Source organism: Dreissena polymorpha, chromosome 1, assembly GCF_020536995.1.
Source record: "Dreissena polymorpha isolate Duluth1 chromosome 1, UMN_Dpol_1.0, whole genome shotgun sequence".
NCBI lineage: Eukaryota > Metazoa > Mollusca > Bivalvia > Myida > Dreissenidae > Dreissena > Dreissena polymorpha.
In genome coordinates, this window is record NC_068355.1 from 109,944,641 (window position 1) to 109,963,906 (window position 19,266).

A 19,266-nucleotide genomic window follows, 5' to 3' on the forward strand; every position below is an offset into this window, starting at 1 on the left:
TGGTTTTATTGCCCCTGTGATCAGCACAAACCCATTATCTCATGATCAGATACTGTGCCCACAAATATTAATAACAACTAGTTTTTTTCATAAGCCACGGGCAGCAGATGTCTGGCCATTAAAGATGATTTATGATACCTACATGCAGACATGTCTTCTTCTGGTAGTAGTATTGCGTAGTCATTTCTAGGACTAATTTACGACGCAAAATACTCAAATTGAAAATGAGTCTTACAGATTATCAGAAACTAAATACTTTATAGATATATGCCAGTTTCATCATAATTATAAAAAGAATGAAGTTCGTTCCTACGCTTATTTTGACACAGGTGGACGTTCGTTCCTATGTTATTTTGACAATGCGGACAATGGTTCCTACATCATTTTGACAGCCCGGACTTTGGTTCTTACATTAATGCTATTCTGGTCATTATTATCACTTTTTTTCTAAATGAATATTTCACTCTTGGTAATTTTTAACCGGATTTTTTAATATGTCATTAAAGTGTGTGCTACAATTAATATTTGTATATTTTTATTCAGGTTTAACAATTTTTAGTGAGCATGAGAATAATATCTATCAATGATAAAAGTTATTGGAATATATCGACTAACATGGAGATCTGTTATTAGCGAAATCTTGTGGATATCTGGGCATTTTTAACTGCATTGTCACTCTAGTGTAGACTTAGACGTGTGTTTCTTAGCCTACTGGCTACCTTAGAAACATAGCACAGGCTGACCGCGTTAGTTCGTTAGAAGTTCCATGTTGGCAGTGAATTTAAGGGAGTTGCCCATTACTATATACATGTATACATGACGTACATATTGTTTTCACAGTTAAGGTCAGGGATTTTTCAGCACTGTCTGCGCCTCCGGAAAACGGAGGCACTCCCAAAGCAAACGGACCCGATCCCAAACCGAAATTATTAAAAAAAATCCCTATTTCCATAAAAAAAATTTTTTTTTTTTTCTTTTTAAGAATGAAGTGTCTTATAACTTGTGTGACTAACCAGTGTTTGTTTTGGTAAAAAATATCTGCTATAAGGTTTTGACTGTACAGTTCTTATATCAGAGTGTAACTGTAACTGAAAAACAAAACTGCAGTACTTGAATAAACGTTGAACATGCCCAATATTGCATCTTTTTTATATAAAGAAGACAAAGTTACAAATAAAAACAAATTTATTTGTTAAACCACTGAATTATTTTAGCATGATAAATTCACAATTTTTTCCCAAATGAGCCGTTTCATCAAAGCAAAAATTCCCAAAATGGCCAATTTTGTCGATAAAAAATTCCCAATTTGGTCAGACTCCTTTTCCCAAAATAGGCAGAAAAACCCCTGAAGGTATTGCCTATAATTGTACGAACCAATGTCTGGATGTAAAAATCATGTAGGAGCGAATGTCCGGGCGTGAAAGTTATGAAGGAAAGAATATCAGGACTGTCAAAATAATGTAGGAAGGACTGTCCGGGTTGTCCAAATAACGTTAGAACGAATGTCCAGTTAGTCAAAACAACGTAGGAACGAATATCTGCTTTGTCAAAATTAGCATAGGAAAGATAGTCAGTGGGAATGAAAGTCCGGATCCTATTAAAGAGCTTAATACCTATACGCTTTAAATATTTATTATTTTAATGCTTAACATAGAACGTATTGAGCGGCCCGGTACTGGTAAAATAAAAAACCGTCATTGAGTAAGGCCTAGTCCTGTAAAAAGTGTAAGTAAGTCTACGGAACAATATTGTTAAAACAAGCATTTTTGTTGACCACAACGAGGTTAAAACCATTTAATAATGTTTGCGAAAAATGCAAACATTATAGATTTATTTTATATATGTGTCACTTATAATCACGTGCTATCAATATGCATGCACAGACAGTTCAGTTTGCACTATGTCCGTTTTTTCACTTGTCTATAGAATTCTTTAATATTGTCATTCACTGAAAAGGAAAATTGTAAGTACAGACAGTGTCAAAACAAAATTAACATAATACTTAAAGTGATATCATGGGCATCTAACAGTTTATAGGTGTCAATCGCAACCGTTGTTTATTTTTGCTGTTTTCACTTCATATACACTTATATTTGTTAATGCAGCATCAACATACTAAAACAATATCCCGGAAAGAGAAAAAAAAAAGAATTGGAATATCAACCATACTTTCATTTGACAACTGATCATGCATGTACAATGTTAACCTAAATTTAGTTTTAGTGCAGATTCGTTCATACGACACAAAGACACAATTTTGTTTTACGGATCATTTCGGCATAGAGGACTGGGTGAGTCATGTAAAATATCGAATATAAAATATATTTTTAGCGAGGCTGTTTTGGAGAAAACCTGAGCTATTGTCATAGCCAGCTCGTCGTCTGCCGTCCATCGTAGGCGTCGTGCTAAAACTTTAAGATTGGCCGTAACTTTTTAAATATTGAAGATAGCACCTTGATATTTGGCATGCATGTGTTTCTCATGGAGCTGCACATTTTGAGTGGTAAAATTTCAAGATGAACATCATCCTTCAAGGTCTAGGGTTGACAAAACAAAGTCAAGGGTAGTAATAAGCTTTAAATGGACATAGTTATCTGACCTGCCCACGTATATATTTTTGTTAAATAAATCAAAGCGGCGCAGTAGGCGGCATTGTGTTTCTGACAAACACATTGTGGTAAAAGGTCAAGGTCATCCTTTACGGTCTATGGTAAAAAATACAGATTTAAGGGAAGTAATAAGCTTTAAAAAAGGAGAAAATTATTCAATATTGAACATAGCCACTTTATATATTTGGCATGCATGTGTATCTCATGGAGCTGCACATTTTGAGTGGTGAAGCTACAGTCACAGTATAGTGGCTTTAAATTATTTGCTACTAAAAATAGAGATTTGTTACAGACAATTATTTTCAAGGGAAGTAATTTATATAATTATAAATCTCATATTATATATTACTTTACCAAGAATTGAAGTTCTTTTCACAGTTACTAACAGATATATTATTTTGATTATTTATAACTCAAATGATTGATTTTTCAAAGTTTTTTTTTAAAATGATATAATGATAATTTCTTTGATGTACATTACAGACCTGTGGACTTATGTCCATAGATAAATGACCAACTCTGGTTTTATTTTATGAAAAAGAAAAAAAACTCTGGTTTTATTTTATGAAAAAAAAACAAAAAAAACAAACTCTGGTTTTATTTTATGAAAAAGAAAAGAAAACTCTGATTATGATCACTTTTAAACCACAGGCCTTGGTTGTCAGTGATGTCTGACATGGTCTTAATTGACTGTGAGACCCTCCCCACCCCCACCCCCCCAGTTGGATTGGACACTTTAAACCACAGATAAATAGAAATTATATATCAATGCGGCGCAGTAGGGGGCATTGTATTTCTGACAAACACATCTCTTGTTGGGTCACTAGGTCAAAGGTCAAGGTCACTGTGACCTCTGAAAAAAAATTAATTAAATTCTGACAAGCTTTCGCAGCCGAGCATGGCACCCGTTATGCGGTGCTCTTGTTATAAACAACTGGTAGCAAGATGAGTTGCAGATAACCAGTAACCACATTTTCACTAACTCTTTTGACCTGTTAATTCTTTTCAGCTCAATTCAACAGTGCAAAATGCCCATAATATCACTTTAAATAGTGTCATTTACTTCGACTTTTATAGTACTTTGTCATATTGTTATTCATCAATACTCTTAAACTTTCGATAGTTCACAAAATATATCACACACCAACACACCCATACCTTTGAGAATTATAGTTATATAATGCTATGCATTGTATTATACGGCCTATGTATATCTTTGTTTTGTTTAATTATTGCTGTTTAGTCTCCATACCACCTTTACTCTGATGGTCATTGGTAACTCGTATGTTTATGAAGATGAAATACAATTTATAAATTAACACTAATGTACTAAATATCATGTTGTTGAAATATTATTTAGGTGTTAGAATATTTAATGATTATATTATAATAACTTATACATTTATTGACTAAACTCATGCCTGTGTGCATATGTTTGACGTTATTGTAACCAGTGTAAGTGCTCATGAAAATTCTGAATGTAAAAAACAACAATCAACTGGTATAAAATCATCTATATTCGTGGCCAAAGAATGTTACACGTTCAGCCTCGTTCTGAAATTCGACGAGTCACATGATATCTAAAAATAGCAACAATGGTAGTAATATGATATTGGTCTATTAATAACATGAGCATTTTGTTTGGAAAAATATACATTTGGCATAGAATTTAGTAAAATTTATGTTGAAATGCAAATAATTGTGAAAATATGATCTTTTAACCCATTTATGCCTAGCGTCTACAAAAAGTAGATCCATATAAGACGCTGCATAATGCGGCGTCTCATCAGGGTCTTCGCTGTTTGCTTAAAGAAATTTCTGTAAGAAATATTCTAAAAATATAAATAAATATACCAGACATCTCTAACTTTGGAAATAAATTGATCCAATTTAGAACGATGGGAGAGTCCACTCGGCATAAATGGGTTAAACAGTTGTGCTGTACCAGTGCTTGGTTATTGTTGTCCCCTACCGGTGAAATCGGAGGGGACTTATGGTTTGCGCTCTGTGTGTCAGAAGGTCTGTCACACTTTTCTGGATCCTGCGATAATTTGAAAGTACAGTCCAACCCCTCTTAAGCAGCCAGTAAAGGGAAACAGCCAAATTGGCTGCTTAAGCGGGGTGGCCTCTTAAGAGGGGGTTGCGTCATAGGGAGTCTGGAGTTGATGAGTGCATGGCCAACTGTTCAATTTTTGTATAAACAAAATGGTGAATATGTGTACATATACTAAACAATGTATAGACTTAATATAATTTTATTTCTTCTTTTCTAAACTCAGCTATTAAACAAAATTTTGATTAAAAAAATAATAAATAATATTCATCTTTCTAATCATCATCATTAGAATCAAGTTAATGAAAAAGATTCATTCTCGTGATTCATTGTTTACACAATGCGCGTTGTATGGCCCCAATGCACTTAAAATGGGAACAGTTGTGAATCAGTTATGCATGAATAACTCGCGTGTCACTATCAATCGATAATTTAATTGGATATGGCAGTTTTATGGCTTTGTAATACCTACCGCACGAATTGGTCCCCGACAGTGATCTCCTCCACGATAAAATCGTGGCCAGTTACTTAAGAGACTGGTAATAGCAACCGGGTGTAATCCTCCTGGCAATCGTGCTTTTCATGCAAAAATTATAAAAACATTATTTCGCCGCGTAAAGGGTTTTATCACAATTCATATATTGAAATCATTGTAAATATAAAACAAATATAAATGCTTTGTTTAATTCCCAAATGAGAATACCGTAATAATTTGTTAACCGAAACACACTCCCGATTGTTTTATGTTAACGAGATGTTTACAAATTCTAGCATCAAAAAAGTCCTCATGTATTTCTTTTGTCCCGACAAAAGCGCGCGAAAATTATGCACCAATGTACAATGTCACGTGAAAAGCGTGCGTGTATTGATTTTTGGATAAAAACTTTGTAGCACAGAGAACATGTAGATCAGTTGATTTCGGCTAAAAGTTTCGTTGTTCTTTTTAACCAGGTTTTTAACCAGGTTTTCCGAAGGAAAAAACTGGTTATTAGATTGGCGAATGCGGGCGGGCTGGCGGGCGGGCGGAACAAGCTTGTCCGGGCCATAACTATGTCGTTCATAGTCAGATTTTAAAATCATTTGGCACATTTGTTCACCATCATTGGACGGTGTGTCGCGCGAAATAATTACGTCGATATCTCCAAGGTCAAGGTCACACTTTGAGTTCAAAGGTCAAAAATGGCCATAAATGAGCTTGTCCCGGCCATAACTATGTCATTCATTGTGAGATTTTAAAATCATTTGGCACATTTGTTCACCATCATGGGACGGTGTGTCGCACGAAAGAATCACGTCAATATCTCCAATGTCAAGGTCGCCACGACTAAAAATAGATTTTTTTAAAAAACAAACTTACAAAGGGGGTTAATTTTGTTTGTTCATTTCAAAAGTTCAGTTTGAGTTTTCTCCCTTTATCAGATTTTGTTTTCACAATGAAAACCTGGTTTTGTGACAATTTTGTCCCTTGTTAACTTTTAATTGGCCGATAGTTGTCATAATGTGTGATTGAAATAGTATGATTCAACAACTACAAATAATAAATTATAAATTAATAATCTCTTTTCCAGTAATAATAGGTGATATTCGCACATGTGGAAACAAAAAGATCAAACGGTCGCATATTGCTTTAAACCCAATAACCCGATAATCCGCCGCTAATTAATTGCAATTTGCAAACTGGCTGTCAAAATGTTTATCACACATCACGCTTCAGTACTACAGAGCCTAAACCGCAGACTGGAAGTAAGTATCGATTTTATCGCGGTTGCGTCGGTGTAATTTTGCCAATGAGACTGACTTACTCGCGCGAGACCACTCATATGGGGGAAATTGAACATCTTGGATACAAAATTGCTGGCAGCTGGCCGGAGAAACGGGGTTACTGCTTAAGATGGGTGCATTATACAGTGTTTATCGACGGTCGCGGCACAGACCGGCCGCCTACACGGGGCGACCGGCGATAAGGGGTGACCGGAAATAGGGGTTGGACTGTACTTCATATTTTTTTAATGAAACTTGAAACATGGACTGATGGCAATATGGAGATTATGCACGTTATTTCATTTTGTTCCCAGGTCAAGAATTCTGATTGCTATGGCAACAAATAGACTAGAAATATTGCTGAAAATGGTGGAGTTTTACCGGTAGGGGACATATATTGCTTGGCAATAGTCTTGTTTGTAATGATACAGGGCCCTCAATCTATTAAATCTGCCGCCGCAGTCCCCCACCTGAAAAGTATACTTTTTTCTCCTCCCCCCCCCCCAAAAAAAAAATTTTTTTTTTTTAATAGAAAAATGTGTCTCATGATTATTATATCTCAATTTTATTTCAATTTAATCTTTGCAAACATACTAAATTATGAAAAATGCAAAGAATATAGTGCAAACATGTACAAATTTAATAATGAGAGAGAAAGTAAAAAAATCCCCCAAAAAAGGAAACGCAGCGAAAATTCCCCCTCCTAAGGGCTGCGGACCCCTTCCCCCAAAGTAGTGTGAGGGCGCTGTGATATTTCCTGGTTTTTTTTTTTTTCAACGGTGTAAGGCTCTATTAATTTATGCTCATAAACATGCAAAACAATACATACAATTGGTGTTGTTTATTCTAGACAAATATACCAATAAACCTTTACATACATGTATATACCAAATGCTAACGTGTAAGAGATTGTTTACTTTTGAACAAATTAAAGGCATGTTCTGTACATCATGTAGGGTATTTTCGACAAACTCATTTAACTATTATACTTCCCAAAAGGTTAAGCACACCACTTCAAAATTAATTGAACACTTGTTATGAATTTCAAAAGGGACATTCTTTATATTAAAAAAATCGTTTATTTTAATGTTCATAATATCCATTTCATATTGCTCTCAAATGATAGTTTAATATTTTTAGGTGCCTTCTAGATAGAAGAATGTATCTATAAAACCTATAACAATTGTTGTTCAAAAAATGCTATGTATATTCATTTTTCATAACATGTCATATTTTGAATAAGATATAAAGAAATGTATTATTTTGGTGGGGACGGCAGTTTGCATGTGTTTGATATCCTAGACTAGCAGAGATTAACTAACAGAATACGGCACACCCAATTTTCTTTTTTCTCGGGAACCTTTTTCTGTTGAACATTATACTATATATTCTACAAAATAATCATATGGCTATTCTTGAATGTTTGTATGTGTAAAACAGACGTTATGACAACATTGGATTCAATTAGAAATTATTTAAATTTTAAATGACTTGGAATATTGAGGGATTAGTTAAAATGGATGAAAACTGTGGTAACTATTGTTTACCTATGTGAGTGTCCAGGGTTTTTTTCCCACTTTTTGGGAAGATAGCCCATGACTTTGGAATTGGGAATTTTATCGGCATTTTCATGAAATTGGGAAAATAAATTAATTAGCCTTTTTTTCCACATGAAAAGTCCACTGATTAGGGAAATACTAAATTTGATATAACTCTTTATAATCATTCAAATTTAAAGAAAACAATCATATAATACTTTGTTAGATGTAATTGAATTAAAATTGAGATAAAATACAAATAAGACTTCTTAAAAAAAAATAAAAAATTTTTTTTTTTTTTTTTTTTTGGAAATTGGGAATTTTTTGCCACGTTTTGGGAAAAAAGTATACTTTTTGGGATTGGGAACATAGCCGAATTTCGGCTATAAAATCGGGCCAAAAAAAACCCTGGTGTTAAAAATACCCCTACATTGAATTTTTGTGTTGCATTTGGTAGTTATTGCTCAAATTTTATTTGAAATGAAATAATAATTTAAAGAATATTGTTATTGTAATATTTTAAAAAAGTATTTACTCTACATTCATGATGTCAAATCATAGCTTAGCCTTATGTAAAAAGTTTAGTTGTGTTTTAAGCAGAATAAAATAAGAAAATAAAGTTAAAGCAGCAAAAATGTCCAATGGCCTTCCAGAAAATGAACCCAAATTTCAGTCAATGATTATTGCCACCTTAGAGTCTTCTGACATATTTTTTATTGGTAGACTAGTGGCAGGCTTCAATAGACCATTATATATGTTTAATAGTGAAAGTTGCTACGCAACATTTCAATCAGCTGCCCAGAATTAGAACTGATGAGGTTGCTATTTTATGTCCTAAATTTCAAATTTCCATTCTCTAGATGTTACACTTACAGCCAGTTTGTATTTATTTCAGGCCAAATATCAAGCTTGCATATCAAAGCCATTTGTGCCTCGATGCCTAGAGCTGGAGAGCATTCTTGCCAACTCAAGTCAGAAGGTACATTAGTTAAAATAATTGATAAATTGCCAACTAGATTTTGATGTAAAATATCTGTGACAATACCGGGCTTTTGGGTTTCATGCATCAGAAGGGAGACATATAGATTCCGCACTTTCTGTTGATCATTCCGGCACCGTGTCGTGGCACACATTGTACATGCATGATATACATGCTGGCAAATTCGACTGTTCAGACATTTTCGATTTCAAAATGAAATACATGTATCTGGCTTATTTTGCATTTTTCGACACAGTCATGTTCTTCTTAACTTTTATTATCCCCACGCTTTTTGAAAAGCGTAGGGATATTGTGGTTATCTCCGCCGTCAGTCCGTCCTGGCCACTTTCTCCTCCAACACTTTAAGCACTAGAACATTGAAACTTACACACATGGTAGCTATGAGCATATGTGCGACTTTTTGGAATTTTGATCTGACCCCTGGGTCAAAAGTAATGGGGGTTGGGGTGGGGCCGGGTCAGAGATTTTCACTCATTTTTTGTTATTTTACATTATCTTCCTCATTTCTACACCAATTTACTTCAAATTGATACTGAACATTCCTTATGACAATACGGTCAATCTCAATTATGCATGGCCCCATAACAAACCCTGGGGCGCCCCGCCCACATAGGCCACACCCACCCAAAATTGCCTTTTATTATAATTTCTTCATTTCTACACCCATTCACTTCTAATTGATACTGAACTTCTCTTATGACAATATGGTCAATCTCAACTATGCATGGCCCCATTACCAACTCTGGGGTACCCCGGCCACATAGGCCACACCCACCCAAAATTGCCTTTTACTATAATTTCTTCATTTCTACACCGATTCACTTCTTATTGATACTGAACTTTTCTTATGACAATACGGTCAATCTCAACTATGCATGGCAACATTACCAACCCTGGGGTGCCCCGCCCACATAGGCCACGCCCACCCAAAATTGCCTTTTGCTATAACTTCTTCATTTCTACATCGATTCACTTCTAATTGATACTGAACTTCTCTTATGACAATACGGTCAATCTCAACTATGCATGGCCCCATTACCAACTCTGGGGCGCCCCTGGGTCAAACATGCGGCATGAGAATACGCGTCGGCCTCTGCCGCGCCATTTTTAGTTTTAATTTATATTGAAATAAATGTATAATACGTTTTTTTACACATTTTATATCAATTCATAAATATTTGACAAAATCATGCAGTCCCACTTTAATGTTATAAACATAAATAAATTGGTAAACATTTGAAAGTTTCAGATTACTTTCATTGTTTTAATTGATAATTTTCATCGTTTAACTACAACTGCTTTTCAATTTTGAATTTGTCTTTGTGGACATTATATCTGTTGATTGACAGAAAGTGTACATTATTCCTTCAAAGCAAAAGAGTAGTTCATTATTTCAGAGCACTATCTTGATTATCAGCCCTTTATTAATTTGTTTTTCTTCTTTTTAGCTCAACTGTCACGAAGTGACATGGTGAGCTTATGTGACCGTGTGATGTCCGGCGTCCGCTGTGTGTGCATGTGTGCGTGTGTGGGTCCGTCAACAATTTGCTTGTGTAGACAGTAGAGGTCACAGTTTTCATCCAATCTTTATGAAATTTGGTCAGAATGTTTATCTTGATGAAATCTGGGTTGGGATTGTATTTGGATCATCTGGGGTCAAAAACTAGGACACTAGGTCAAATAATAGAAAAACTTGTGTAGACAATAGAGGTCACTAGGTCAAATAATTGGAAAACCTTGTGTAGACAATAGAGGTCACATTTTTCATCCAATCTTTATGGGGTCAAAAACTAGGTCACTAGGTCAAATAATAGAAAAACCTCTAACAGCATTATTAATTGTTTTCCACTAAGTGTACAATAATAACTTATACATTGTATATCAGATTAAAGAGAATAAAATTTTCTTTATTATGGTTTTTTATGTAATGAAAATCCATAAAGGATAAGTGTTATTAATTGTTGCTTAATTATTGAACAATGCTGATTATCGGTATTGATTTTTTTCCTGACATGCCGTCCCAGATATTAAACTCTTTAAGCTGTAGACTGTGCATCAATACATCGCCGTGTTATTGACCTGAAAAATTGATACGCAGTAGGCATTAACACCGGTCAGAACGGGTCATCGAGACAAAGGAATATTACTGGTGTGAAAACAAAACATCGTAGCGGCTTAAATAAACAATTACATCTGATTAAAGATTGCTGCCAATTTAAATCAATTTGAGTAAAAGCCCTTAGCGAATTATCAACTTAGTCACACAATAAACTTAAGTAAAGAAGTTTATAATTGATTTTAATTTCGTAATGTTGTAATGATTAAAGGTCTGATTGATTTTGCAATTCCGTTGGACCAAAATGTCCGACTCAAAAAAATATAATAAATATCTTTAATAATCATCGTCTGATGCTCCGTGGGATTCATATATTTGCCATCAAAACATGTAGAACTAAATACGTTAAAGGGACTGTCAACCACGACGACGTAGAAAAGAAAAGTTGTAAAATACCGTATTTTTTAACAATTATTAGTTTATATTGATTAAAATATCACGACTGGTATATTAAATTACTTGAAAAAAGCTGTTAAGGTTTCATATTTTCAGTATATTTGGTAATAAATTTTACTGGGTATGTCTACCAGGTAAATACTAGGGATGGCATCGAATACCAATATCGGTATTCGAATGTTCGCAAATTCATTCAATCGAATATTCGAATATTCGCATAAAACGGCTGGATAGATTTTACCTGGTTATGTGTTAATTTCCATTGGTTTGTAAGTTGTACGCTGTCGACTAATACTATGACCGATACTGTGATCGGGCACAAATAGAATGAAAAACATCGTGTCATAGAATTTTATTTTTTATTGATTCCACAGATTTGTAGCAGACCGCGCATATGTAAAACTAAGTTTTACACACATTACACGTTGCGGTCTTCTTATCCACAGACCGTGTAAAGTATTCCATACTGCAGAAGGGGCTGGTGGCATTTTCAGATTTGAATTATGATTCCTTGATGATTGTTTAGTTTATATCACCTGTTCCTTTTGAGTAATTCACATATTTAAATGTCTGTGCAAACTGTGATCACAAAAACTAAATTATTATTCGCAAGTAAATTGAAGCCCTTAATTGGTACCTAATTGACAAACAACAGTTCGGGCCCTTTCTTGTAGTAAGTATATTGCATTGCGCGCTTTGAGTAATTCACACATTTTAATGGCTGTACATACTTTGATCACAAAACTTAATTATTATTCGCCAGTCAATTGAAACCGTTAATTGGCACCCCATTGGCAAAAACAGTCGGGGCCTTTCTTAGAGCGTGTATATTGCATTGCGCAATCAACACTGATACGGGCCGCGTTATCAGTTTGACACGAAGAACGTCACGTCAAACATGTTACTCCCAGGTGATTTCGTTTGCTTTTTAGTAAGCGGTTCACAGGTCATTAAAAATTGGTGAAATTACGTTTGGATAAAAATGCGAATATACGAATATCATTTTTATTATTCGAATGCTGACCATTCAATCGAATATTCGAATATTCGAATAATTTTGCCATCCCTAGTAAATACCAGTTAACTATAAATAATGCCAGTTGATTGATCATCATCGTCACATGGTAAACCCAGGAATGCAAATTGTGCATGCGTAGTGAATTGTATATATCTAATATAGAAAATCAGGGTTTTTTCTGCCTATTTTGGGAAAAGGAGTCTGACCAAATTGGGAATTTTTTATCGACAAAATTGGCCATTTTGGGAATTTTTGCTGCGATGAAACAGCTCATTTTGGGAAAACATTGTGAATTTATCATGCTTAAATAAGTCAGTGGTTTAACAAATAAATTTGTTTTTATTTGTTATTTTGTCTTCTTTGTATAAACACATGCAATATTGGGCATGATCAACCTTTATTCAAGTACTGCAGTTTTGTTTTTCAGATACAGTTATACTCTGAGATAAGAACTGTACAGTCAAAAACTTATCGCAGATATTTTTTACCAAAACAAACACTGGTTAGTCACACAAGTTACAGCATAATTTTTCTCTGCTTTCTGTTTTTCAAAGCATCACATAGCTCCTCCAATGTTTTGTCATTCAGATCTAGACCTTCAATGCAGGTAAGCATCAGATGAGTAAGTTTGGTTTGTGTGAATAATCATAAGTCATAAGACACTTCTTTCTAAAAAAAAAAAAAAAAAAAAAAAAATTTATTTTTTTTGGAAATTGGAATTTTTAAAATAATTTTGCGTTGTGATCGGGTCCGTTTGCTTTGGGAACGCCTCCGTTTTCCGGAGGCGCAGACAGTGCTGAAAAACCCCTGAAAATGATCAATCTACTAGCGTTATTTATAGTGTTTATATCGTTATGTCACCTATTTTCGCGATGTACTTTCGATTTCAAATCACGAAATTTTATTACCAATTATACTGAAAATATGAACTTTTTTCAAGTAATGTAATATACCAGTCGCGATATTTTAATTAATATAAACAAATAATTGTAAAAAAATACGGTATTTTAGAACTTTTCCTATTTCGTCATTGTGGTTGACAATCCCTTTAATACCAGTGTCGTTTTTATGTTTTCGATCTATTTGTGTCCTCCGAAGAATAGCTCCCACATGTTCGGTTATACGCGTTATTTTCCGAAATAACTCGGATCACGCGATACTATATTCGTAAAATATTCTGAACGTAGAGACGGAATTTGCCGAGTGTGTTCCGATGTATCTGAAATACAAACTGTTGCTACTTGGTTTATTCCGTGACAGCGTCTGGAAATTTCCAAACGGATATTTATAAAGTACTAGATCTACATTCATGTGCATGTCAAATCGCAAAATGCGAGAGCCGGGACCATGCAGCAAGGTGCTCGCATTTGTTAGAGGTCAATTGTCCTCAATGTAAACAGCATTGCAAAGCGAAAATAATGTTGACTTATAATTGTTTTCAGGTGATTTCGTTTTCAAAATATTGTTGTCTTCTTTCCAAAAGATTATTTCACAACTAATTTTATTGTCTTTATATTTTGTATTGTGAGATTTGCCTGATATGCTGAGGTTTCTTACCAAAGTATTACCTGGTGCTGATAATATTATATTGAGAATATTGGCAAAACAAATTCGTCGAGACTCAAGTGATTGATCATCTATTAATTGAAGGTACCTCAGATGAGCAGGAGACTGCTGAACCTGATAATGTCGTAGACTTTGACGCAGAAACTCAACAAATCAATTAACAATACTGTAAAGGTGATAAGAGTGATTACTGTTCAGATTTTCAGGAGGAAGGAGACAATGATAAGAAGATAATCAATTACTGTGAAATCATTTATTTTCGCCAGCATGAAATTTCGTCATTTTTATAAAAATGACGTTTTCGTCAGCACTTAAATTCGCAAATTCCTGACTTTGAAAGGAAAATGCTTCAGTCAATATCCGATTTGTTTGTCTGAAATATATTGCGGTTGCGAAAAATCGTAGTGGGAAAAGAGGGAGGACACTTGAGAGTCACTTGCAGGAGGTGGGGCCTATTTGTCGCATGTGAATATACTAGTCTTATGTTATCAGGTGATCAGTAATTTGCCCCCATTAGTGTATCATTATTATGATTAGCAGATTAGTGGGACCGAATAACCTTTAACGAGTGTTTGTAACCCGGTTTTGAAACAGTGAAGCAAGTTGCCAATTGGTCCTATTCATTTATTATCATGGCCAAACTAATAACAATCTTACCTTTATCGGCGCAAATTAGAGAAAGTGCGAAGATTATGGGTTAAAATTAGCAAACAGTTTGGTCAGTTTTCAATAAAGTTTCAAGAGTTTTGCATCGTAAATATTTGATCACTTTAAGTACAATAATTTTCGGAAGTATAAAATTAACATTGCATTATGGGACAGCGGTTTCATAGGGCAAAGTTCAGATTAAATTGTTACAACCAATGGACGAGTGAGTTTAAATTAGATTGAATGCAATAGGATACAAAGCAATGTTTTATTGCGTTTAACTCAGTCATTCGAAACACGTGCTTTCCGGGGATTTCTTAGAAATCGCGCAAAAATAAAAGTGAATTTTTGAAAACAAGTTCCCTACGTAACAGACAGAGTATGTATGCGTGGATTACGTTGGATTTTAGTGCCTCATGCTTTTGGTAATTCAGTCTTAATTTGTTCAAATATGGGACATAATTGTTCGTTATGATCTTGAATTCGTCAATCGGTCGACTAACGAAATTTACGAAAATTAATGCCTGACGATATATAATGGTTTCACAGTATTTGAATTCCAATCTCTATTCCCATAAAATCTGTTAATATCTAGTAATATATAGTAACATACTTGTTTTATGATATTACTAGATAGTACATACTTGAAATATGTCATCATGATATAAATAAATACTATGTGTAACCGTCATTTCATTTTGTGTTTTCTCTCTTTTTGTTTGGTCTGACAAACACTCATCCGGTCTGACAGAATTTGGCAATCCGTCAGACCGATTGTCTGACATCAATCTGGAAGTTTGGTTTTGTCTGCTAAATGTGTTACAATTGAGAATGATAATAGATGAACGGGTATAAAACCCTTGACATTTTCGGGTATAAAGTGTCGGAAATTGCGACTGTTATTATTGCGAACATAGGCAATAAGCCTCCTCTGGACTCTGACGAATCTAATGACCCGGTCTCAAAAAAAAATCAAATCTGATAATAGATCATTCAAAGATGTTTGGCTTTCGGAATTCAAGTGGTTAGATTATAATGCAAAATCAAAAACGATGTATTGCAAAATATGCATACAGTTTCAAAAATCAAATTCATTCACATCTGGGTGTAGTATGTTGAAAAAAGACAACATTTCAAAACACGAAAAATCAAAAGGTAATAAAAAAGAATGACAATCAATATTAAAATGTATATACATTAATATATTAATAATATATTAAAAATAACAATAATATTTTGTTATGTTCATAATAAATATATATTGACACTTTTCAAAATGAGCTTTTTGTTTTGAAATTAAGCATATTTGATTTTGTTTTTTTCAGATCACAAAGAGGCCTCACAAGCTCCTAGTCGTAAAACATCAATGACAAATGCGCAGGCTGCAGCAATATCTAAAAGTGAAGCAGCTGTAGTGTCGGCTATGACTAATGTGTACTTTGCTGCACAACATACTCTCGCATCATCGCTGGACATTGCCAGACCTGAACAGATTGTGTGTCTTGCAGGTAAAAAATAAATAAAACATCTTTAAAACAAATTTGATTTATTTTAAATTGATTGAATTTTTTTTTTTAAGTTTGCTAAAAAAATTGAGCAAAACATATTTGAAAACAAATTATATTTTCAGGTTGCAAATTTGTATTAATATATTTTCAGGGTGCAACCCAGCTCAATGACCTTCGAGTTGACAGCCACACGTCATATGAACACAGCTCCAGTGTGTCGAAATTTCAAAACTGTATGGCAGACGTTCTGAGGAGTGATCTTCTCCAGAAGATACATCCATCATGCAAGTACAGTATCATGATCGATGAGAGCACAGACATTTCAGTGAAGCAAAATTTAGTGACCTATGTTAGACTTTTGGAAACTGATGAGTTTGGAATGGCTTTGCCACATACTTACTTTTTAGGTGTGGCTGAACTTCAATGAGCAAATGCAGAATACATGAGAATGTAGTTAATTTGCTTGGTAGAAAGGGAATTGACATTCAAAATGTATGTGGGTCAAAATTTATGTGGGGTGAGCACTGACGGGGCTTCTGTAATGGTTGGGCGAAATTCTGTGGTAGTCACCTGTCTGAAGCGTGCAGCACCAGGTGTGTTGGCAACACACTGCATAGCACATGGGTTGGCATTGAGTTGTGCCGGGGCAGCCTTTACCATTCCATTTTTGGTAAAATACCAAGAGATTTTGAATTCTGTTTATAAATTCTTTCAAATTCTCCAAAAAAACATGTCCACTCTTTCGCAAATTCAGATGGTTCTAAATTGGGGAACAAAGAAGTTCAAAGAAATGTTTCACACTATGTACTTCTATAAATATTGTTGTAAACTGTTTATTTTTGTTATTCACACATGATGATTATAGTAATAAACATATTAAAGCTTCGTTTTGTAGTTTCTTCTTTAACACCCCTTAGCCTAGACATACAACAGGTGGTTCCGAATGCTTTGCTAAAACTTTGGCTACAGTTTCTAAAATTTGGCTACACAAAATTCCATTTGGCTCAAATGTTGGTTACAGAAATTTTTGGGCCAGGAGAGCTCTGTTTGGATTGTATTTGGGTCATCTGGGGTCAACAACAAGATCACTAGGTCAAATAATAGAAAAACCTTGTGTAGACTATAGAGGTCACAGTTTTCATCAGACCTTAATGAAATTTGCTCAGAATGTTTGTCTTGTTAAAATCTGGGTTGGGATTGAATTTGGGTCATCTAGGGTCAAAAACTAGGTCAAATAAAAAAAATAATTGTAGACAGTAGAGGTCACAGTTTTCATCAAATCTTTATGAAATTTGGCCAGAATATTAATCTTGATGAAATCTGGGTTGGGATCATATTAGGGTCATCTGGGGTCAAACACTAGGTCACTAGGTCAAATCATAGAAAAACTTTGTGAAGACAATAGAGGTCATAGTTTTCATATGATCTTAATGAAATATGGTCAGAATGTTTATTTGAATGATATCTGATTTTGGATCGTATATGAGTCATCTTGGGTCAAAAGTTAGGTCACCGGGCCAATTCTAGTCAAACCTTGTGTAGATGAAAGAGGTCACAGTTTACATCACGTCTTAATGCAATTTTGTCAGAATGTATTAAAGGCTCTATAAAGGTCACAAATCCAATTATTATGCATATCAGCTGGTCTAATTTTTACCGGATTTCAGTTACTCTTGCATAAAAACTGCTAATAACACAGCTTAGGTACAACGTTGTCAAGAATTATGGAAGATAAACCCGTTTCATAATTGGATGAAATGTTAACATTTTTGCAACTAACGTGATGTGTAGCCTCAGAGCGTTGACATATGCTAAAAATAGCCGAAAGAAAATTCAATTTTAATTCTATTTTAACAACTTTGTACCAGCAGAAAGTAACTTATTAGATCACTACAAACGTTTTAACCATTTAGAAGAGACCTACTTTGTGAGTGATATCGGAAAATGTTAAAAGTCATCGTTATATTTTTGGTGACCTGAGTCACTTTCACTTTCTCTTTCACGAGTAAACAGCGATGTAAATAAACTGATTGTTTGTAAACACAATTGACTTGGAGGACACTTTATTTTGAGCTCAAAACAATTTGTATTGCTCATTTTTTTATTATTATGTCCAATAGCATATATATATATATTGTTTTTTGATAACCTTTATAAATAAAATAATAAAAAAATATTTAAAAATCTGTAAATAATTACGTATCTTCATCTTTATAGAGCCTTAAATGAATGAAATTTGGCTTGGGATTGTATATGGGTCTAATAAAAAGTTCATGAAGCAAGGTTAGTCAGGTGAGCGATTCAGGGCTATCATGGCCCTCTTGTTTTAAATTCCCTTCAATGCAATTGGATATCCAAATCAAATGAACACAGAAACCACTGTCGTAGAAAATGTCATCTGAACACTGTATTATGTGAATTGGGAATAAGACATCAAACTGGGAATGGACACCATTTTGGTGATTTTCTCTAACAAAACTATTCATTTCATGATCTACATTTATTTTTGTAATATATTTTCTATAATTTAAGCTTAATAAGCAATTTTCCATGACTTTTTCATTAACAGTGATTGTATTTTTATCATTTAAAGTGTATTTTTAAACTGTGTCCATGCGCGGCATGGACACAGTTTCATTTCATGAGGATTTTTTGTTAAATTAATAAAAAATCCAGTTGTGAAGTAAAATCAATTTAAATGATACTATTATATATGCAAGTATCTGTTTTAATTATAAATTGTCAAAGTAGATAAATACAACATATAAAACTGCATATTATGCACTTTTGATAAAACACAATTTATTCCCAAATTGATGTCTTATTCCCAATTCACATAATACAGTGTTTCTGGTACAAAGAGCAAAGATAAACCCACTAAAATCTGAAAGTAACCACATTGTTATGATCTTTTAAGTATTCTGATGTTTATGCTGAGTTGAGACCAATTTCTATTTAGTTGCTGCTGTAAGCATGTAACATAACAAGGCATTGGTCAATACTTTTGGCATAAATGCACCAAAAGAATGCAAGCACTGTCAATGTTGCATTAG

General features: G+C 34.1%; 1 protein-coding gene across 2 annotated transcripts in view; it reads left to right on the forward strand.

The window, feature by feature from the left end:
- Positions 1-19,266, forward strand: part of LOC127843685 (sphingomyelin phosphodiesterase 4-like) — an 84,324-nt gene that overhangs the window by 17,372 nt on the left and 47,686 nt on the right. For both annotated transcript variants that reach the window (XM_052373403.1, XM_052373412.1), the window contains exon 2: positions 8,857-8,940. In XM_052373403.1, coding sequence (XP_052229363.1) covers positions 8,857-8,940 — 84 coding nt within the window. The remainder of the gene's footprint in view (positions 1-8,856; positions 8,941-19,266) is intronic.